At 43.5% G+C, this 23,561-nt stretch overlaps 1 protein-coding gene across 1 annotated transcript in view; it reads right to left on the bottom strand.

Moving 5' to 3' along the window:
• The window catches only part of KCNK1 (potassium two pore domain channel subfamily K member 1), a 39,459-nt gene extending 17,421 nt beyond the window's left edge, over nucleotides 1-22,038 (bottom strand). Inside the window, exon 1 of the mRNA XM_065401871.1 lies at nucleotides 21,684-22,038. Within this exon, the coding sequence (XP_065257943.1) occupies nucleotides 21,684-22,038 (355 nt within the window). The remainder of the gene's footprint in view (nucleotides 1-21,683) is intronic.
• Nucleotides 22,039-23,561: the final 1,523 nt, after the last annotated feature.

Here is a 23,561-nt window from a genome sequence, read left to right as displayed (position 1 = left end):
TGTCATTTTAATCTTGCTTGCAACAGCATTCCTTCAAGAGGGGCATTCAGTAAGCAGTTATCAGATATGTTACCACTACAGGAAGCAAAACACCCCTCATTTTGGCCAGGTCTACACTACAAACTTCTATCAGTATAACTACGTCGCTCAGGGGTGTGGAAAATCTAAACCCCTGAGGTCGGTATAACTGTGTTGCTAACCCCAGTGTCAACAGCTCTATGTCAACAGGAGAGCTTCTCCTGTGGACACAGCCTGTCCCTCTCGGGCAGGTGGAGTAACTATGCCAACAGGAGAACTATGCCAACACAAAAGAGCTACAGCTTTTTAAGTGTAGACTTGCCCTTTATTGTATTGCTAAATCCTCTCCAACATCTGCTGTTCATTTGGTTTCCACATTTTTGACTCTCTAAGCACTTTCATAGAGCAAATACTGTGCCATGTAGAAGGAAATGCAACCAGCATGATATAACTTGGCACCTACACTGGCTGCTTTATTAGAGGTCATTCATGCATTCGATGGGCTGTGGTGACTCAGCCTCTTTTCTGCACAGAGTGGGCAATGGAGGGATCATGGGAATGGCAGTATCTCTGCAAGAGGTTAGCCATTTCTTCCACTGACAAAAAAGCTGTAGAACATGGATCATGTTTTAAGGCTTTGTTCACTGTGGCATTTTCGACCACTGTTGAGTGGTGAAATTTTTACTTATTTTGTGTAAAGAAAAAAAAAAAAAGAACATGTTAAAGTTAAATGCAACAACATCAAATCACATTGAAGCAGATCTTAAAGATGGAAAAACTTAGGCTGGGAGGGAGTGATGCCTAACAGAGCAGGGAACTAAGTTAGGATTCATGGGTTTGTATTCCTGATGGTGGCAATCATTCACCGGTGGAGCTTTCACAAATTATTTAACTTAGTTCACCCATGCATATAAAAATACTACTATCTTACCTCACAAGCTACAGGCTATAATAGTACTACTTTACCTTACACTAGTGCATATGCTTTCAGATCCAACGATGAAAGGTGCTACAGAAACGTAAAGCACTATTCCCAGCTCCCACATTAGAGATGTGCCCAGATACAAAGTTCAGATCTCTGTTGCAAATTACCAAAAAGTTAAAGAGTGGTCAGAGTCTTTGGTTTGGGCTCATCTCTAAAGGTACTTGCTAATGAAGACAGTGCTTTGATAAAAGTATATGAAATTCAGTAAGATGGAAATTATTTTCAGACTTTACTGTTTTAGGCCCTGATCCTGCAATTGGATTAGATAGGCTGGACTCCTGCATCCATATGGCTCTGTCTGCAGGGTACAATTTTAATTGTAGATGGATAGGAGGAAAATGCAAAAAGAACAATAATGAAAGAGTCAGCAAACACTTCCTCTACCCCTACAGGATTTGTTCTTTTCTTACCAGCATGTAAACTGTTGTGCACATTCTTCAGCATCCTGTGGTGTTAACAGTTTATTGCTCACTTACCTGGAACTGCACTTATTATGTATGAGCACAGCACTGAGCTCTTTATGTCTAAATGGATGTGCAAACACAGCTAAGTCAATTAAAATAAATTCTCTTATGGCTCCCTCAACAGCAGGTAGGAATGTTTTCATTTAGCAGGTAGGAATGGTTTAATTATTCTGGTTGGGTTACATCATTTAGCTCCTTCTCACTGCATCAACTCTTAGGATTTACAACAGTTTAGTCATATTAAGTCATCAAATGTTTACAAGCCTTTGATTCTTGCAGTGATTATTTTGCATTACTGGTTGAGTCAACATTCTGATTTTAAGTTGTTATTTCCAGGAAGTCGTAAGTAAAACTTCATAGCAACAAGTGTGCTGTTCCGGCATGAAAAGTATGTGAAAAGTATGTGAGGCTGTTTTAAACTTAAATTTAATTGGGCATTAGTTGATAATGCATCTAAATGCTTCGGAACAGAGTGAAAGTATTTCTACGGTGTGTTAGGGTCTCTCTCGCTTTAGGCTGTAAGCTCCTAGGGGCAGGGACCATATCTTTCTCTGTATGGCATGGAACACACACTCCCACATGCATATTTTAAAATTTGTTTAGAAAAGTGATGACTTTTCCAACTTTAAAAATATTTTGAAATATATTTTTAGCTTAGGCACTTTGATTCTGACCCAAAGTCCAATGAAATCATTGGAAAAACTCCCACTGACTTCAATGGTCTTTTTAGCAGGCCCTACTACAGCCAGATATATATAACTAGATATAATACATACATACATATAGCAAACAATTCACAGCAGGGTGAGCTCACGCTCCAACCTCCCCTGCCCCCACCAGGACCTCGTTTCTATGGAAAAATTTTTGGAAGGGTGGGCGCCTTAGTTTCAGATTTTGCCCAAAACCACTGTGGAGCCTGGCTACCACTTTGAAACTGAATTTATAAGTTGCGTAGACAGATTTCCAAATTGTCACACTTTGCCAGGGACATGACCAGGACATGGGTAGTCAGGCCTAATAGTCAGAGACGGGATGGCAAGGCCTGGAAATTAGAGCAGAGCAGATCTGGAGCAGTGAGCTCTGGCTGCTGATGGGTCAAGTAGCAGCTAGCTCCATCCTTCCACCACGCAGGAAGTGCAGTGAGGCAGCCTCTGCCAGGATCAGCTGTGCCCAGGATGTTGGTAGGAGGCTGCCCTGCTGCAGCTGGCTCCCTGATGCACCATTGCATTTAGGCAAATAATTGTTTCTTTAATATACAGTATAGAGGTTTGACAGCTCTGTCATAAGCTTAAACGTGAAATGCAGATATTTTGGTTTGCAAAATAAGCTAGATGTAGGTTTCTGCACTGAATGTCCCAAATAGCTAAACACTAAGCTAAACACTAAGGCTATCTATTGTTTCTTCCCAGTCCCTGAAAACATTTCTAATTTGTTACCACTGATGTGAATCCCAACATGCACCATTCTTTGACATTACAGCTGTCTCTCTGTAGCATGAAGCCAGTTATTGTAGAAGGAAGGGAAGTCATTTAAGTGGCCCATTTGCTTTGGCATTGGTAAGTTCAGAAGTAACAAATAGGTTTACAAAAGTGTATCATAAAATAAGACGCAAGACTCACCCAAGACTCACTAGATTGGCTCCAGTAGCTGCTTTCACAGCATAGTGCATGCTGGGTTGCCACAGGGAAGTACAGGTTAGTCAGTCACCACTTAGAGGATCAATCAGTATACATGCATATAATGTATAAATGTGCTCTCTGAGTACAAAAATTAAGATGTCCCAGCATCATTCTGGTCAGTACCTAAGCATGTGCTTAACTTCAGGCATAGCTCCTGTGGTTCTCTGAACTGAGGTCTCAGGTAAGACCATCTTCTCTGCTCCTCCTTAATGAAATTATTACACGGGTCTTCTTGAGATGGAGGAAAACTGAAACAAAAATTATAATCACAGTTGTTCCTCTGCTCCTTGCTGGGCGAGTTCTGTGCTGCAGAACTCTACAGTTGGCTCAACTCCGAAATACTTGGAGGTCACCTTTATGCACATTAAAGCAGAAGAGGCAAAAGCAGCCATGCACCTGTGATTGAATTCCCAGAAGGCTAAGTGGTCCCAATTTTCTAAAGGTTAAAAATAAATAAATAAATCACATTTTTAAACAGTGTAAAAAAATTCCTGAAAAATCTTTGCACTCATTTCATAAGTTTCATTGCATATTTGTATATCAAAGCCTGAACTTTAAGCCTTCACTGATGTTGGTACAAATAGAGTAATTTAGCTTAATTGCATTTATAATTTGTTGTCATCTTAATGGCTTACAGACATATCAATTATAATTACAAGCATTCATTTGACACCCACCACTATGGCATGTGAGCACATTAAAAGGCTTGAGTCATTTAAGATTTTAGTAAGGGAGATCAGACACCATACACCCACCTCCCCTCCCTTGCCTGCAGCTTATTAAGAAAACCAGGTTTTCATCAGTCTGGAAAGCTTAGCCAAAGAGATGCATCTTGCAAGCTCCTTCTAGAAGTGATCAAGTTATTGCTTAACTGTATTTTTGCATGGAGTGAAGTGCAGAGACAGGATGCCATTAATGAGAAAGCTCATCCAACAGTACCCACAATAGTTACTCTTGGGACATACATTTCTAGCACTTTTCAACGTTGATCATATGCAGGTTGGAGATAGTGAGACAGTCCTTGAGAGCCTGAGCTAGACCATTCACGGTGGATATATCAACCAGCACGTTGAACTTCATCTGGCGGTCAATTGGTAACCAGAGAGGTGAACAGAGCATTACTTTGCCCATTCCACTCAACACAAGCAGCATTTTTTTTTTTAATTTGAATCCTATACTTCAGCTTGCGTGAAATTCTGTGCTGCACAGGACCCGGCTTCCTCCAGACCCTGGGGGCTCTCAACCCCCCCCGCTCTGCCCCAGGCCCCGCCCCCACTCAACCTCTTCCCCCAAGACCCCACCTCCGCCTCTTCCTGCTCCTGCCCCGCCTCTTCCCACCCCCTTCCACTCTCTCCCCCGAGCGCCCCGTTCCCACTCCTCCCCCTTCCCCCTGTGCCTCCTGCATGCCACAGAACAGCTGCTTGCAGCAGGTGGGAAGGGGAGGAGTTGATCAGCGGGGCCGCCAGCAGACAGGAGGCACTGGTGGTGAGGGGAAAGCTGGCTGCCAGCGGGTGCTAAGCACCCACTATTTTTTTTCTGTGGGGGCTACAGCCCATACTGTGGTGCAGCACAGATTTTGTAGCTCAGGGGCTGTGGGGCTAAGGTTTATTAATCTCCATACCCTCCAGATTCTGGGTTGCTTTGTAGCCCCTGGTGTAAAAGAGGGTAAATGGGACGACCTGGGTAATTACAGGCCTTTAAGTCTGACATCAGTCCCAGACAAGGTAATGGAGCAGCTGATTTGGGACTCCAAGAATTAAAGGAGGGTAATATAATTAGACTCATAGACTTTAAGGTCAGAAGGGACCATTAGGATCATCTAGTCTGACCTCCTGCACAACACAGGCCACAGAATCTCACCCACCCACTCCTGTAACAAACCCTTGATCTATGTCTGAGCTACTGAAGTCCTCAAATCGTGGTTTAAAGTCCTCAAAGTGCAGAGAATCCTCCAGCAAGTGACCCGTGCCCCACATTGCAGAGGAAGGCAAAAAACCTCCAGGGCCTCTGCCAATCTGCCCTGGAGGAAAATTCCTTCCTGACCCCAAATATGGCGATCAGTTAAACCCTGAGCATGTGGGCAAGACTCACCAGCTAGCACCCAGGAAAGAATTCTCTGCAGTAACTCAGATCCCATCCCATCTAACATCCCATCACAGACCATTGGGCATATTTACCTGCTAATAATCAAAGATCAATTAATTGCCAAAATTAGGCTATCCCATCATACCATCCCCTCCATAAACTTATCAAGCTTAGTTTTGAAGCCAGATATGTCTTTTGCCCCCACTACTCCCCTTGGAAGGCTGTTCCAGGACTTCACTCCTCTGATGATTAGAAACCTTCGTCTAATTTCAAGTCTAAACTTCCTAATGTCCAGTTTATTGCCAGTCACCATGAGTTTATGGAAAATAACTTGTCAAAACTAACTTGATACCCTTTTTTGATGAGATTACAAGTTTGGTTGGTAAAGGTAATAGCATTGACATAATATACTTAGACTTCTGTAGGACATTTGACCAGAATCTGGTCTTTTAGGGCCTCTTTACACCACTCCAGCCCTTTCACCAAGTGTACAGGGACCAGGATCATATCACCCCTTATATTTTCAGTGATTTACTTTGTGTCAGGAGGAAAAACAGGAAGACCCGACTAGTCAGCCGGGCTCAAGACAAAACGCCTGGGAGGTTGTCACATATAGCCAAAGCAAAGTCCGATACAGTAGCCAAGCTCAGATGTTACAAAAATGGGTGAGATTGAGACTTAAGCCCAGATTCAAAAGGTGCGTAAGCATGTGCTTAACTAAGTACGAGCAGTCTCATTCAGTAAAAGGCAGAAACAAAATAATCAGTTCACCTCGGATATGCAGGAAATAATCACTGCTGTACCCAGTCTTCAAATACACAGAGCATAACGTCCAGAGGAATTTATATCACAATATTTCACCCCATGGATAGTTAGGAGGGAAAATACTTCCTGTAGAAAAAAATCCCAAGGTATTTAAAATATTTTACCTTACTAGCTTGTACACACACATGGTGTACAAGCTGAATTTGAAAACACACAATCCAAAATAAAAAGCTAATCAAATTGTCTTTTGCTTCCATATTTCCAGGCCTGCTTTATGAAATGTGAAGTCTGACATTTGACACTTGCCAGTGCTGGACATTGGCAGCCATGCTGGAGTCATTCCAGAGGCTTACTGAATTTTTTCCAATATATGAGCCCAACCCTGGGAACATAGAACTTTTGGGCTCCCAAAGGGTCAGAAAAGAATGATGCTGGCAAATATTGCTGTTAGGTGGTTTGCTTTGTTTTTTTAAGATACTTGAATGTAGAATACAAAAAGTTAGCATGAGAATAAAAATCCCCAAAACAAAGCAGCTAGTATGAGAAACCAGGGGTGAAAAGTCAAACAAAATGCTGGAATAAAATTCACATGAACAAAACCTTAGATCAGTTCTGCGCAACTTTTAGTGAACAATGAAAGAGGAAATACTACTTTCGTTAAAACCCCTTTTTCTAGATTCTTTCACTTGTGCCTGAAGACCATTAGTAGCCCCACACCACCACCCTAAATAGACTTGCCCATCTCTCACTTTGGGCAAGATCCATGTCCCATTGAAATCAGTACAAATAGGTACTTATGGACTTCGAAGGTAGCAGGATTGAGCTCTTTCAGTGGATTATTTTTCCATAGGTACAAAAACATGTTTTTGTTTATTCATAGTTGGGGAACCCCAACTCTTTTACACTGTTGAAGAACAATCTCTACTTTTGGAGTGTGTGTGTATATCTATCTATAGATAGATATACATACACACACACACACACACACACACACACAATTCCTTATTTGTATTCACACTTGTGATTTTAATTAGCACTTGTCTATTGGCATCTCACTGCTTCAGTGTTTGAGCTGCAAACACTGCAGGAGAGTATTTAATTACAAATGAAAAAACTTTTCAGTCAAGTTGCAAACAACCTCACAAGTTCCAATTTTTTTAAACTAAATTTTGAATCTAAAATTCACCTAAATATACTTTTAGAAATGAAAGTAGATATTCTGAAACTAGTTTCTCTCTCTTTATCATTAGGCAAAGTTTTTGTTTACAAAAAAAACCCACAACCAAATATGAGCAGTACGATGTATTCTTTTAATTAAAATTTTAAACATCTAACTCTGAATTTCTCAGAAAAATTCAGCCTATACTTATGGCCTTGAAAAACAAAGGTCTCAGTATGCAAAAAGACAGCTGTGAAAGAGTTCAAGGTTATTTAATTACCTGAATACATGTTAAGTCTCTAAATAAGCGAGTGGCACAGAAGCAAAACAGAGGCATAAGAGATTCAAGCATTGGTGGAAAGAGGTCAAAACAGTAATTCTCTCTCCATTATGGGTGTAAAGGAATCTGTAGCTTTAATTATACGAATGTCTCACTGAGGCAAACTCTACTGAAATCTGAAGGAGTGAATAGGAACTGCAGGATTTTGGGTCTGCAGATCTTGCAAGAGACCCTTCTCTGAAAGTTTACTTAACATTGTGCTTAAAATTCCAATTTGGGATGTCAGCAGAATAGTAATAGCTCAAGACTTCAAGAAGTAATATACAAATAGAGCAATTTAAACCTTTTTAATAGCAGTCAGATTTTCTAGAAATTAATCCTCTACTTTCATTAAAGAAGTGAAACACCAGAGCTCAAACTAAAGCCAAAATACCAGAGCAATAATCTAACTGGCCATGTATAAACTTAAATTGTTGGAAATAGAACCTTGGCTTTACACTGACCCTTTGATTACTTAAAGCAATCCCTTAAAACATATTGAAGTATAAAAACAACAAACTGGAGCAGTGAATAAGCCTAGATCCCCACAGGTATTTAGGCACCTAATTCTTATTTAAATCAATGGGAGTAAAGCACCTAGTACCTTTGAGGATCTGGACTATAGCTGACAAAGCAGCTATAGAAGATTATTCTCCTACTATGGGGGAAATTCTGGGTTGCCCCCCAGCAGGGGAGCATATCAGGGCAGGGTCAGGAGGTTCCAGATGAGGGGGGGGGGGGAAGCTGGCAAATTACATGCTCCATCAGTCACTGACCAGCACTGCTCTAGCTGATAGAAGTTAAAGCTGCCCCGTGGGTGCTCTAATTTGGGCCAAAAACTGATTTTGCTGCTCACTGGCCTCATGATTGGAGAGGCCATAAAGCTGGCATGGAACTATCTTTGCCATTCCCTTCCTTCAGCTGCAACACTCATGTGTTCTGTCCAGCTGAGGAGTGTGCCCATATTCCCTTTCAAAGGTTATGCTTGGAGAAGTGGATTTTTAAAATTAAACTATATACAGTGTATATATATATATATATATATATACACACACACACACACACACACACACACACTGACTCACATTGAAATAGGAATTCTTTCAGTTCTCAATTTGTCAGACTAAGTAGTGTATGAAATCTTAACAATACAGCAACATTTTTTCTTCAAGAAGGCAACCTAGGAACAACTGCCAGACTGGATCAGACCCATGGTCCATTGAGTCCAGTATCCTGTCTGACAATGGCCAGCACCAGGTGTCAGAACCCTGTGGTAGGTGGGTGTGGGATAATCTGCCCTCCACATTAGACCTCATCCTGATCTCTCATTAATTATAGATTAAACTTCGTGCTTCAGCCCTTAAGTCAATATCCCTTCCAAAATTTGTTCATGATAATTCTGGATATTCTTGATATCCAATATCCTTTTTGAATCTTGCTTAAGACCTAGCTTTAACAATTTGTGACAGTTCCACAATTTAATTACACATGGCTGAAAAAGTATTTCCATCAGTTTTGAATTTGCCACCTTTCAAAACCACTTTTGATTTCACTGACTGTCCCCTTCTTTTTCTGTTATTGGACCGGGAGAACGGAAGTTCCCAATCTGACTATCAATTCATTGTTTTTATGTACTTTTATCATGTCCCTCTCATTCATCACCTTTCTAAGGGCAGCAAGTCCAGTCTTTTCAATCTTTCTTCATAGGAAAGCTTTTTCAGGCCCTTGATCAAGCTTGTTCCCCTTTTTTGAACGCCCTCTAGTTCTGCAATATCTTTGAGATGGGCTGACCAGTACTGCACAGCATTCCAAATGAGACCACACCACTGATTTACATAAAGGCATTCTAGTATTTTTTTGTATTTTTCACCATCCCATTCCTTACGGACTCCAGTATCTTGCTGTCTTTTTTGACTGCAGCTGCACATTGAGCAGAAGTCTTTATTGAGCTGTCTAGAGCAATGCCCAGGGCCTTTTCTTTAGCTGATATAGTTAATTTGGATCCCCATAAGGTGTACCAGTTTAATTTCCCCCCCCTTCAGTGTGTGTTACTTGGCATTTATTGACAGTTTCATTTGCCTTCGTACAAGCTAGATGCATGGGGAGTACAAGTCTCTCTGAACTTTCTCACAGTCCTAACTTTAATAACTTTGTATCATCTGCAAATTTTGCTACCACACTACTCACGCTCCTTTCCAGATCATTAAACATGGGATATAATACAGACCCTTGAGACATCCCACTGTTAACCTGCTGCCACGATGAAAGTTGATCATTTAATCCTACTCTCTGCTTACAGTCTCCTAGGCAGTTTTTGACCCATGACAAAAACTTTGCCCCTCACCCCATGACTCCTTAGTTTTGTTAGACAGCCTTTTCTGAGGGACTTTTCCAGAGGCCTTCTGAAAAATCTAAATTAGTTACATCAACCAGTTCTCTTTTATCCACTACTCTGACATGGTCAAAGAAGTCTGAGATATTAGTGAGGCACAATTTTCCTTTGCAGAAACCATGCTGGTTTGAACCTATCATATCATGATCTTCCAGGTGTTTGTTATTCTATTTTTAGTTAGTTATTGTTTCAGTCAATTTGCCAGGTACAGGTATAAGGCTCTGGACTCGCTGCATCACACCCTGACATAAGGGGGTGCTACAGGTGGCAAGGGGTCCTCAGCCAGCAGAAGGTGCTGGGGATATCTGCCTTTCGTTAGGTCATATCCCCTGGCTAAATCACAAAGTCCAAACCCCTGACGGGATAATTAAAAGGTACAAACAAAAAACCTAACAAATCCTAAGTAATAATTCTTCTTTGGCCCCTCTTGGGTCAAACTAATAACCACTTCTTCTCTAGCAGGATTCGCCACACTGCCTCCCTGCCCCAGGGACCCCAGCAATTTACCTCTGGTGTCACCCTGCTCCCACTTACAAGACCTATCCCAGGACTTCTCCCATGGAAACCTAACCTGCTCCCCTGTGGGTTTGTTCTACCCTCTGTAGGCCCTAACTCAGGGCTTCCCCAACAGGAGTCTAGTCTGCTCCCCATGGGTTTGTCCTACCAGCTCTCTCCTTCTTACTCCTTTCCCAGAAACCAGTTTCCACCTGTTGGATTTTCTGATCTGGAGGCCAACAGCAGCTCTCTTCCCAGAGCCTAATGAGAGGCACTCCCACACTGCCTCCCTTCCCAAGGGACCCTGCAAGCTCTCTCACTGTTAACTCCAAGTCCTCATTCAAGGCTTGGCCCAATAGAAGCCAGGGCCTGGCTCCACCTTCTATAGACCCCTTCCAGCCTACCACAGGGCTTCTCTAGAACTCCTTCTCTCTTCCCTTTCCTTCTAAGCAACTTTTCCTTTATACAGTTCTAGTAGCCACTTTCTAGCTCAGCTGCTTCATTACTAATTAGCTAAAGGGACACCCCCTGGAGCACCTGATTACTCCCAGGTGTAGCCCACAGGATCCTCATGGGCCAGTTATGCTCTGGCCCCATGACAGGATCACCGATATCCAATTCCCCAGATCATCCAGAGAGCCTTTTTTAAAATATAGGTACAAAACTTGCTACCCTCCAATCCTCTTGAACAGTGGCTGATTTTTAATGAGCAATTGCATATTTTTGTTTGTACTTAAACTTCCCAGAACTCTTGGCTGTATATCCTCTGGGCCTGTTGACTTATTGGTTTTAAATTATCACTTTGCTCCAGCTCTACTTCTGACACCCCAGTCTCATCTTTATTACCCCGATTACCTTTATTAACATGGATTTTTTAAATTCATATGGATGATTCTGCCTCCCTATACATGCACACAACTTCCATGGAGCACAATCCTGAGCTGCACTGAACTCAGGGTTGGGACACATAAGGGAAGAGGGTACACGGAGCTCCCTTGAAACCATTTGTATTCCTCATCTAATCATGGGGCCAGCACACTGGCCCCGTTTTGCAGGTTGCTTAGGTAATATCCAACCCGTCAGATACTGACACAGTGCATTGCACTCTACCTTTGCCTCCTCCACCTTCAGACAGCCCCAACAAAACCCTTGCATTGGGGATGCCAGGAAGGACTGGTGTGAAATTAACAAGGATTCCTTCATACTAAGGAAATCATAAGCTGCTTCTTTAAGGCAGCTTTACGTCGCAAAGTGACCTTAGCAGAGCAAAGCATGTGGTCCTCTGATTTTTTTTTAAAATAATCCCTCTAACAAATTATACTTTCCTGTAGATGCTAAGGAACAAATGGGTTCCAGTGTAAGTGCTCCCAGCTGAGCCACTTAAGAGGGCAGGGCAGCGCCTGGGGGCTATAAAGGGTCAGAGCAGACTGGGAGCTTAGTTGGCTTGGCTAGATTTGTTATCACTTCAATCTGCCCACACTAGCCAATGACACTGAAACCAGCCTTAGAAAATATGGCTAGAGAAAGCACTGAGGAAGACAGGATGCAAACAAGGAAAAAGAAAAGGGTAGATTCTTTAGAGCCAGCAGAAGGAGCAGATAATGGGTAGGCAGGAATGGGACATGGGAAAAATTACCTAACAGTAAAATCCCTAGCAAAGGGCATAAAGATTGGGGATGTCAACCCCCAGATGATTGCAGAATGGTTCAGAAAAAAGTGCTGGAGATATAGAGCTTGTCTACATGTACAGCACTGCAGCTGTGCTGCTGTGGCGTTAAGACACTCCTATGCCAGCAGGAGAACTTCTCTCATCAGCGTAGGTACTCCATCTCCCCGTGAGGCGGTAACTATGTCAATGGGAGAAGCCCTACTGCCAACCTAGTGCTGTCTACATCGGGGATTAGGTCGGTATAACTATGATGTGGATTTTCCCCTGAGCAACATCATTATATGACATACATTTGTAGTGTAGACCAGGGTTTAGTACGAGCTAGGAAACTACCTGATGGAGACTTGTTAGTGAAGAGCAAAAACAGAAGAACAAGAAGAGAAGCTCCTTAAGACAAAGGTGCTAGGAAAGCTGAAAATAAGCTGAGCCACCCAGGTTTCTAACTGAAATGAGAGATGTAGTATATGGTGTGCCATTTGGAATGTCAGAAAAGGAAATAAAGCAAGGAATAGGTGAAAATAAGATGATACATGCAAGATGGTAACTAGCAGAAGAGGAGGGGATAGCTGTGCTGGTCACACTTAAGAGAAGGACACTTCCAGATAGAGTAACTTTAGGGTGATAAAGTGCATGGGGCAATATCTTCTATTGGACCGATTTCTGTGAAAGAGACAAGGCTTTGAGCTTACACAGAGCTCTTCTTCAGGTCTGGGAAGGGTGCGGAGCATGTCACAGCTTAATACAAGGTCTCTCTAACATCCTGGGACCAACATGGCTACAACACCACTGCAAATATCTTTAGGATATCAGATGTTCTGGACTAAGCCCTATATACTCTTCCATTGAGATGCTGCAGGTGTCCAAAGATTCGGTCACGTAGCAAATAATTGCAAAAGGAAATTAAGCTGTGGCACATGTGGAAGTGACTATTCATATATTTGTGAGGAATGGACAGACTGAAAATGATCTAACTGTGGAGGAAAACACAGCTCAGCATATGAAGGATGCATTGAGGGAAAGCAAGCTAGAGAAATATAAAAACCAAAATCATTAACAACATCTCATATGCAGAAGCTGCCAGAAGACACCTAAAAGGAAAAAGAAAAGAAAAAGAAAGAAAAAAAAGAAAAAAAAAAAAAGGAGAAAAAAAGAAAACCCAGTACGGGGACAGGGATTAGCAAGCAACAAAACACTGGGAAGGAAGTAATGAGTGATATTGGGGTAGAAGCAGATGATGTGCTACTTATAGAAAAATAAGAGATTCATTGCATTTATGACTGAAGTCAAATTGTACTCCTGAGACAGGAATGCAAACAGTGAAAATGAGAATTACAGTTAAAGCTGCTGAAAAGTACCTACCAGCTAGCACCCTATCAGTGGAACGACTTCATATTTTCCTAAGTGAAAGAAATATTGAAGGGTAAGAGAATGGGAGTGACTAATAGCTGGAATACACATAGTCTTATAGTACATAGAAACATATTATTGACAAGAAAACAAAGCTTGACATAATATATATGCAAGAGATTTGGCTAATAGAAAAACTAGAGTATAAAAATTGCAGGATATGGCATATATAAATATGACAGAGAAACAGGAAATGGGGGGGGGGGGGGGCTATCTGCACCTTCATTAAGGAGACCCTAAACAATCTGGAAGTAGAGGTTAAAAAGCTAAATAGTGAGTCTAATTTTATTGAAATACTGATACAAAACAACTCTGTGTCTCTCAGACAATACGTTTATAACCTGTGCAGACAGGGCCGGCTCTAGGATTTTTGCCACCCAAAGCAAAAACAATTTTGGCCGCCCCCCCCCCCCCCGTTTTTTAATTACCCCACCCCCGGCCCCGCCTCAACTCCGCCCCTTCCCTGCCTCCTCCCCCCAGGCTCTCAAGCCTAGGAGGGAGGGGGAGCAGCGGCGCGCGAAACAGCTGTTTCGCGCGCCGTGGCCGCTCGGGATCTCCCCCTCCCTCCCAGGTTTGAGAGCCTGGGAGGGAGGGCGAGTAGCGGCGCGCGAATCAGCTGTTTCGCGCGCCGTGGCAGCAGCAGCGGAGGTGAGCTAGGGCGGCCGGGGCACATTTTTAGGGGCGGCATTCTGGCGCCGGCCATGCCGCCCCTAAAAATGTGCTGACAAGAATAAAACCCGCATTTGGAACCTTAAAAAAAAAAAAGGAGCAAATTGGAAACTCTTTAGACACCAGAGTGAGGAATATGTGGGTGAGCAGAGGACACGGAATATTACAAAGGGAATTATAAAGACAGCCAGCCTAGCTATTCCTAAGATACCTACCCTAATTAAAGATAGTAAAAAGTATACTGTGGTGAAACAAAGAATGTGACAAGGTCATTAAGGAAAGGAAAAAGGCATAAGAATGAAAAAAAAACTACACCAATTGCTAGGACTTATTGACATATTAAAAAAAAGTAAGGCAGTTGCACAAGGGCTATAAAAAATGGCAAAGAAAGAAAGCTGGATGCAATACTGCTGGAAAGTAAATAAAGATATACAAGCAACTTTGGGAAATGACTGGAATAAAGAGTAAGAGCAACACAGTACCAAGCTTTGAAGTGGAAGGCCATGTACTAATAAGCTCCAACAAAGAAAAAGTGGAAATTCTGGCTGCCATGTTTCAAAAAGCGAGCAATGATGAGGATCAGAGGATAGAAATTAGGGAAAGGAAAAGAACATTTCTTAATGATAACTATCAGATGATGAAGTGGTGGGCGGATGGTGTGGCTCTTATTTTAAATGAAAAGCTCAGGATGAGGGAACTCCAAAAAGTGATAAGGGGCAAAAGCATGCACCAGGTGAAGGCAAAATAAGCTTTGAAATGCTCAAACACGAAGGTGATGAAAGCCTCTCTGATTCCTTATCAGAGTTGCAGGCATTATACAATGGCAAGTCTGACAGCAGAAACAGTATACTTAATGAAATATTACTACTAGCAACCAAACTGGCTTGGTGGGCTTACCTGCTGGAGTACTGGACCCCAAGGAACAGTGAGAGTGCCAGGGGGAGTGAGGGATGCTCCCCTGGCAGGGATGATCCTTGATGGAATCTTCCCCCTTTTAAAAGGTGATTCCCTATGGACAACTGTAATCCTCTTAGCTCAGCTCTGTTGAAGCCACATGGCCCAGGCCCCAGTCCCTGGCAATCAGCCAGAGGTGCTGCAGAGACAGAGGGCCTTGGCCTCGTACTGCCTTCCTGGGATCTGCGTGGATACTGGAGGGATGCACAGGTTTTTGGGGTCTATGCTACTGGGAGCAAGACCGGTGAAGGAAGGCACCCCTGATAGAATGACATGCGGGAAACTCCATGAGCAGAACTGCAGAGACTTTTCCTTCTCCTTCACCTGCGCCCCCCGCCCCCCACCCCCCCGGACATTATCATGGTAAAGAGTGATCTAACTTTTTTATTGCTAATCTTTCCTCATCACTTTGTGTTACCCTTCAGTCTTCACTGGTGCTATCAACACTCCCAATTTGATATCTTCTGTTATTAAATCCACTGTTTAACTTCACTTCCAAATCATTAATAAGTACATTAATTAAAACTAGACCTAATGAAGAATGGTCTTTGAGAGTCAAATGATATTTGAACTATATCAGCTGTAACCAAGGATGGATTATATCACTTGCCTACCATACCCAAAGCATTTATTTTACCTTAATACAAAACTCACCATATTGAAATGCACCTCTGCTTGACCCTTTCCCAATCAAGTAATTTACAGAGGTCTGACCACTGTCAGCATCTAGCTACTGGTATCTCATACTCATCCTTATTCAGGACCAAATAGAAATTTTAACTTGGCACATCGCTGTTTCTATGCTTCATACCTCTAAAATGTAGCACAATATAAGAAATACCTACTCAATCACCCAAAATACAGCTAATGCAAGATAAATTCCAGAAGACATTCTGATACACACTCACCACGTTGCTAACATCAAGCCTTCCAGGTTCAGAGACATGCTGGTGGTGCATAGGCGCCGACACTGTGGGTGCTCTGGGGCTGGAGCACCCACAGGGAAAAATTAGTGGGTGCTCTGCACACACCGGCAGCCAAGCTCCCCTCCCCACCTCACCTCCTCCTCAGCCTCCTCCCATGAGCGCGCCGCATCCCCACTCCTCCGCCTACCTCCCCACGCTTGCCGGTGCCAAACAGCTGTTTGGCGGCGTAGCAAGCTCTGGGAGGGAGGGGGGAGGAGCGGGAACGTGCTCAGGGGAGGAGGCGGGGCTGGGGTGGAGATTTGGGGAAGGAGTCGGAATAGGGGCAGGGAGGAGGTGGAGTTGGGGCAGGGACTTTGGGGAAGGGGTTGGAATGGAGGCGGGGCAGGGGTGGGAGTCGGGGCGGGGCCAGGGGTAGAGAGGGGTCAAGCACCCACCGGCGCGAGCAGAAGTCGGCGCCAGTGTAGAGGTGTAGCAACTCACTCTCCTCATTATCACACTGGAGATCTGGCTAGACCAGAGGAAATCTCCTCTCCACCCCAAGAGAAGTATGTGCACCTGCATTACAAACACACTAAAGTTCCACTTCACCCTTCTGCAATCCTCCGCCTTGTTTTTCTGAATGAAGACAACCCCATATTATCCTACTTTGTAAAACCTATTCTCATAGCTCCATTACACTGAGATGCTGGAAAGAACCAAGGTGCCCCTCATTCCAATTGGCCGAGTGGAAAATTAAACCTGTGTCCATGTTCATAATGAAAAATAGTCAGCCAGCCTAGACTTATTCTCCCATTCCCAGGAAATACTGTCAGACATTCTCACATTAGTCGCCTTTTTAGTTTCTTCTTCAGGTCATCTTCATCTCCACGTTGTTCAAGTGAAAGGACATACCAGATTTTTTTTTTTTTTTGGTTAAATTCAAATCTTTCCCCTCTATACTTTTTCTACTTAGTTTAAAGCTATGTAACAAGCCCTGTCAGCTTTGAGCCCAGGAAACGGGTATCCTATCTACTTAAGTGATGATCATTTCAATGCTCTATGAATACAAAACCATCCTCTTCACAACACAGGGCTATACACTGGTTGGTCTAAGCATTAGTATTCTTTTTCCTGTGCTTGCCCTTATTGTTTTGGGGGAAGAGGAGAAAGACAGTTTAGATGTACAACAATGTTTAACTTCTGAATGTTGAAAACAGTTATGTTTCTTAATACATAGTGAAGAGGACAACTGTGACACTTCCCAGTGGTACCCAGGGTTGCGAGATACCTCACCACTACCGTCCCTTAGCCTAAGGAAGTCTAGTCTGTGCCTGTGTGGATCAGCTCCCTGAAAAAATCAGCCTCTGGCAGCACAAGCATTACCTTCCAGGCCTCACTCTCTCTGTACAGGTACCAACAGGCGCACACCAACCAGAGTCCTCGGAGAGTTTCCTGCAGAGTCCAGCCCCTAATCTGTTGAATACTCACAGAATTACCAGGCCTGCTATTCCCAAAGAAACAGAACACATCAAATTGTGAACTACTGCACACATGCAATATTATTAATGTTTGTTATGGTAGTGCCTACAGACCTATGAAAAATGGGGCCCCATTGTGCTAGGCCCTGTACATATACTGCAAACTAAAATAATAAAATGGATTGTTTTTTAAACATAAATGGAACAACGTTTTTATTTTCCTCACTTCAAGATTCCATCCAAAGCTCTGTGGATTGGATTCGGCCCACTGAAAGAAGTACAATTCTCTCCCGTTCTTACAGTGATGGATTCATTTTAATTCCAAACGTACAGAGAAAATATTGCTGCTGCTTGTTTTGGACCTACATGCCATTAGACTGCAGTTGACTAAGTTTTGAAAGGTCATTAAAAAGAGGGTTTTCAAAAAGTTTATTAATATATGGGATGACTGCACGTATGTTCAAGTATGCACCTTTGAGGGCCTCTGTGATCTAATCAGCTAAACACTTGAGGCCTTATGCAGATGTGCAGTTGGGAGGGGAGGATAATGAACTGTAAATGATACTGCTGAGTCCAAAACCAAATCCCACTGCTTTGTTTATAGGAGTGGCGCTGAACTTTTTCTACGTTTCCTCATCCCTAATGTAAAACTTACCAAAGTTATTAAGAACCATATTTTGGGTTTTTTGGATAAACATTTTTATTTTATAAAGAGATTATCCACTAGAAAAAAGTATCAAATGATATCAAAATGTATAATGTTTTCCATAATGTATCTGAATACTGTATAACAAAATATAAATTTGAAGATTAAAAATAGCTCTTAAATACTTTACATAATTTTAATATTCTCCAATAGATAAGAACACACAGTTTCACTGATTAGGAATGAAGATATTGCATTGTAGTGTTACAGCATAAAGTCCACACAATTAAGTACTCGAGCTTATAACTCTTCAGTGTATGTGACAAATTTACAATTACTGAAAAACTAGAGGTTCAGTGTGTTAAATTACTAAAATTATCATTCCAAATCTTCAGTTAGCGTCTTAAAAATCACTGATGTTGCTACTAAACTTATGCTGCTTGTAACTTAAAAAACTTATTTCTGTAAAATGTTTAGCTGCATATATGCCAAACATTTCATTTACATTTCCTATTATCCCAAAGATTATCAGAACTAAACGAAAAGATAAGTACGAACCTCTGTAGCGAATACTTAACATTTTACTATAAAAACATTCCTATTAATTAAAAAACCACATAACTTAGTCCATATTTTTAACATCAAAAACTTTTTATTTAAAACAGCCACTATTTGTTCTAATCTGACAGTAAGTATCAGAGTCAGACCAGGTAAATACACTGTGATACATTAAATATCATCCTCGTTATCAGCTGATATCTTTAATAGAAAAGGGAATTGCTTACTACTAAACTTGCAGCTTTTCTAGCAGTACCAAAATACTACCAAGACACTCATTTAATGGAAAAGTTTTCAATTTTAAGGGTGTTTTCAAAAGCATCTCACACTTATGAAAGAGGACACTTATTTGTTTCAATGATCTCTTAAAACTCAGCCATTCAAATCATCAGTCTAACATTCCTGGCACATATACCTATACTGTCCCTTAAAGGACACTGTCAACTTAAATTTGATGCAAAATTTAAATTTTGTAAAAGCAAGATTTTATAAAACCTAAAACTAAAAACTATTTCCACAACTTTTTAAAAATCCCAATGAAAATAGCTGTTTTTAAGCAAATACACGTTCTCATGTAGTGTTCTAGACTCAACATAATACACCAGGAATTTTAAATTGAAAGGGACTACATAAACAAATATGAAAATTACTTCATTTATTTTCATTTTTCAAATGGAAAGAAATGCAAAAAAACCAAAGTAAGGGCACTGAGCCAGATTTTAAAAGGTATTTAGATGCCTAAAGATGTGGCTAGGCACCTATTCGGATTTTCAAAAGCACCTAGGTGTCTAACTCCCTTTGATTTCAGTAGGAGTCAGGGCTGTAGGCACCCATCTGCACTTTTAGGGGCCTAAATACCTTTAAAAATCAGGCCCATAGTGACAGGTTGGATTTTTAAAGATGTTTCACTTTTAAGAATGTAAAGTGTTACAGTAACATGGGTAAAGAAATTTGTGTTGGCAGCACAAGTTCTCTCAGTCACAAGGGTCTGTCTACACAGGGATAAAAAACCCACAGCAGGCATGGGTCAGCTGACTCAGGCTCATGGGATTCAGACTGTGGGGCTAAAAATTGCTGTGTAGATGTTTGGGCTTGGGGAGTTCTGGGACCCTGTGAGCCCAAGTCTGTCAGCTGACCCAGGTCAGCCATGGCTGTCTTTTATCCCTCTGTAAATGTACCTTCAATTCCTCTTAAATAGGGGAATTCTTGGGTGGCGTAGAGTCACACAGCAGCTGTAGTATCCCCCTGTAGAGGCCCCCTGTAGTATCCTCACAAAGGGGACATTTCCAGGGCGCCTCTTCACTCTGACTATCCCCATCTGCCAGAATAGACCCTTGGAGCCATGGGCAGGTGGGCATAAATTAAAGATTTGTGGAAAAGACCCATGGCCAGTCCCAGATTCCAGAGGCTGTGAAGCTGAGTAAAGCCACACTCAATTCCTCCACCATGAGCTGCACCAAGCACCAGACATAGCTCAGAACCTTGGGCCATGAATTTTAAGCTGATGGTATCTCTTAAAGAAAAAAAATGTTAGTGTGTTTGAGCTATTAGCCCACAAGTAGGCAGATGGTTCAAAACTTAACTACATAGTAAACATCTTGGGGCAGATACCATGGCATAGTTCAAACAAATAAGTAGACGACACAGTGTTGGCAGGCACTCGGTAAATATGAATATCAAGAGTACCCAAAGTGAAAGCATATGCTGAATTAGTTATCTGCGTGCTCTTTTTCCAGCTACACAGGATAAGCAATTGTTTTTTCCACTGTGAAAAGAAACCTAATACCCACTTGGCCTCACTAGGTGACTTTTTAAATAAGGAGAGATCAGGATGACAGAACCTGGGTCCTGATTCACCACAGCATTACTCTAATATTACACCAGCATAAGCTCCTTGATTTCAATGAGTTACACCAGCATAACAATATGGTGAAATCAAGCCCCTGAAGTTTTCAGTTTTCTTCCAATTACCAAAATCATACACCAGTGGAGAGACTATGGTTTTATACTTGTGTAACTGGGAACAGAGTGATGGCCAATGGTATTACGCCCTCACAAATGAGAAGAGAATTTAGCTACCTTGATTTATGTAAGATTGAGAAGCACTATCTTTTCCATATCAGCATCCCCACTCCCACCCCCATCCATCTAACCTTCCCACTGAACACTGTAGAAAAGGCCAGGATGGCTGCAATCCCCACCACTGATTTGAGACCCCCAAAGGAGTTGTGACACTCTTTCCCCCTCCCCCCACTAATGTCAGATATAAACCAAGAATGCAAAGCGGTATGAACAGGTACTTTAGTAAATGTTGCCAATTATTCTCCTCCCCACAAACAAACCCAGTAACCCTTTTTGCAATGCAGGGAAACCCTCTCTGTTCACCCTTGACAAAAAGCAGCAGTTTGAATAAAACTCTTCTGGATTATGCAACACTAAAAAAATCATCAAAGCAAATACTATCAGCTTGGCTGCTACTTAAGTTTTCTTGATAAGCAGACTGGACCTCGGGATGAAAAGGAGTTTCCTTGGTTCTCTTGCCCTTAGCTCCCAAGAGAAAGAAGGGAAGAAAGGGGCCTAGGGGGTTCTTCTCCCTGGGATTCTGTGCACCTTCCACAAGACTGGAGAGGTCCTGAGTGCAAAGGAGGACAGGAGGATGGAGAGGGCCATGGGGACAGATAGCATGGGAATGAAGAGGTGCTAGTGCAGGGATACCGGGCCCTGGAGATACAGGGTCCTGGAGAGGAGGTAAGGAGTCTGTGGGTGCAGGAAGGGGATAGAGAAGGAAGCCCCAGGTGCAGATGGATGGTCCCTGCACGCACGGAGATTAAGGGGTGGGGAGAGATGGAGCAGTCCTTGGGTGCAGGGGGATGGGGCAGTCCCTGAGTGCAGAGAGAGCGGGTGGGAGATGAAGACAGAGCAGCCCATGGCGCAGAGGGGGATGAAGAAGCCCTGGGTGCAGAGGGGCCTGGGGGCGGGAGAGGCCCTGGCTGCAGAGGGGCGAGGAGGCGGTGGGCGCGGAGGGTGGCCCCTTACCCGTGGTGGAGAGCACGGTGCTGGCGAAGAAGAGCGCGGAGGTGAAGTCCCAGTTCCAGTTGCCCGAGGCGTTGCCCAGCACGGACACGCCGTAGTTGCTGGCCTCCAGCACCCGCCGCAGGAACTGCTCCAGCTGCTGCTCCGACAGGCACTCGTGCTCCTCCAGGAAGCGCCGCTTCAGCTTGCGCAGCTCCTGGCGCAGCAGGTCCTCGTAGGGCAGCTCCACCGAGGAGAAGACCACGGCGCCGAAGACCAGATAGAGCAGGTAGCCCAGCACCAGGAAGGCGAAGCACCAGGCGGAGCGGTGCCTCTCCACCAGCCGCACGCAGGAGCAGCCGGCCAGGGACTGCAGCATCTTCCCCCGCCGCCACCCTGCAGCTCCCGCCGCCGCAGACAGAGCTGGCCACGCGCCCCGTGGAAACGCGCGGCAGGGAGGGAGCCGCCTCGCTGAACCAGCGCCTGCGGGCCGGGCTGCCGGGCTCGCTCCGCAGCAGCCTCCAGGGCAGCGGCGAGGATCAGGCTCGCCCGGGGGGGGGGGGGGAATGGGGATTAATGAACCCCCGGGGAAATGGACTTGCCAGCGGCCCGCCCCAGTCCTTGTCCGCCCTCCCAAAGCCACACGCCGGCCGGCCTCAGCCGCTTCTCCGGTTCCTGTTTCCTTTCTGTGACTTTCAGTCTAAAAAGCGCCGCTGATGTGGCACTCACGTGGTTTCCCGGCTCAGGTAACCAGCAATGGAGCAGCAGCCCTGCTGGGGGTGGATGCTATTTATTCCCGGGCGAGCTCGCACGCACGCACAGAGCCAAGCCTGCGACCGTCCTCCCGCGCCTCTCATGCCCCTGCCTTGCCCCCCACTCCCCAGGTACACAGAGGGCCCGGCTGCTATCTTGGGTTTGGCTCCAGATAAGGAACAGCTTGCCAAGGCGCTGTGGATAAACCCTGCCCCACACGGAACTGATAGCAGGGACAGATGGAAAACGGGGGGTCATGCGAACAGAACAGGTGTGTGTGTGATCTGAAATGCTTCGCTTCCTCTGCTAGCCCAATGTGAAACGAGAAAGGGAAGTCTCCTCCGACCCCCGCCGGTTCCGGAAACAGCCTGCACAAGGGCTGGGGGGTTGGGGCATCTGTGTGCACACAGCCCATGAAAGGGCCAGGTCTGCCACTGCCATGATGCTGAATTCCTGAGGTATATAACGTATAACATCAAAGTAAGCAAACATCAATTTGGGGTGAGATGCAGGTAACGTTGGGGTTCTAAAGAAGCAACATTCCTAGAAATGTATTATGTGTTCCCAGTAATCAATTGGCAGCAGTTCCGTTACACAGCAGAGTCAATCTAGTATCTTTCAGCAACACTAAATTGTCTTTAAATATATTTATTAGCTGTAAAACATTGATACATAATGAACAGTGCTACAGAAATCAGTAATGATGATTAATAATGAATGTTGTCTAAAAGAGTGCAATGCAAAACTGTTGAAGGGAGCATTTGGAGCAAACATTTCTGGCTTCCATCTAAGAGTGTGTGCATTTAAAAGTCATTAAATACAGAGAGCGGTCATAAAACCTCGCTGAGTAATGTCACACAACAGGAACACACACCTGGGGTCATTTCCTCCAACAGCTTAATCATTAATTCCCCCAAATCCCGGATTCCTTATGTAATTAAAAACACCATTTAAATGAAACCAGTATTTATTAGACATTGGGCTTTCATCTTCATCAATTGCATTCAGTCTGACTGAGATACAGTACATTGTTTCCCAAAATATAACAGCATAAAATAGATACTCTTCTGGTTATGGATAGGGGTGGACAAACGAGTTAGTTTAAATATAACAATCAACCTCCACCTTTTCCTAACTCCCAAAACAAAT

The sequence above is a fragment of the Emys orbicularis genome, chromosome 3 (assembly GCF_028017835.1).
Source record: "Emys orbicularis isolate rEmyOrb1 chromosome 3, rEmyOrb1.hap1, whole genome shotgun sequence".
Lineage (NCBI taxonomy): Eukaryota > Metazoa > Chordata > Testudines > Emydidae > Emys > Emys orbicularis.
This window is presented reverse-complemented; position numbering and strand designations above follow the sequence as displayed.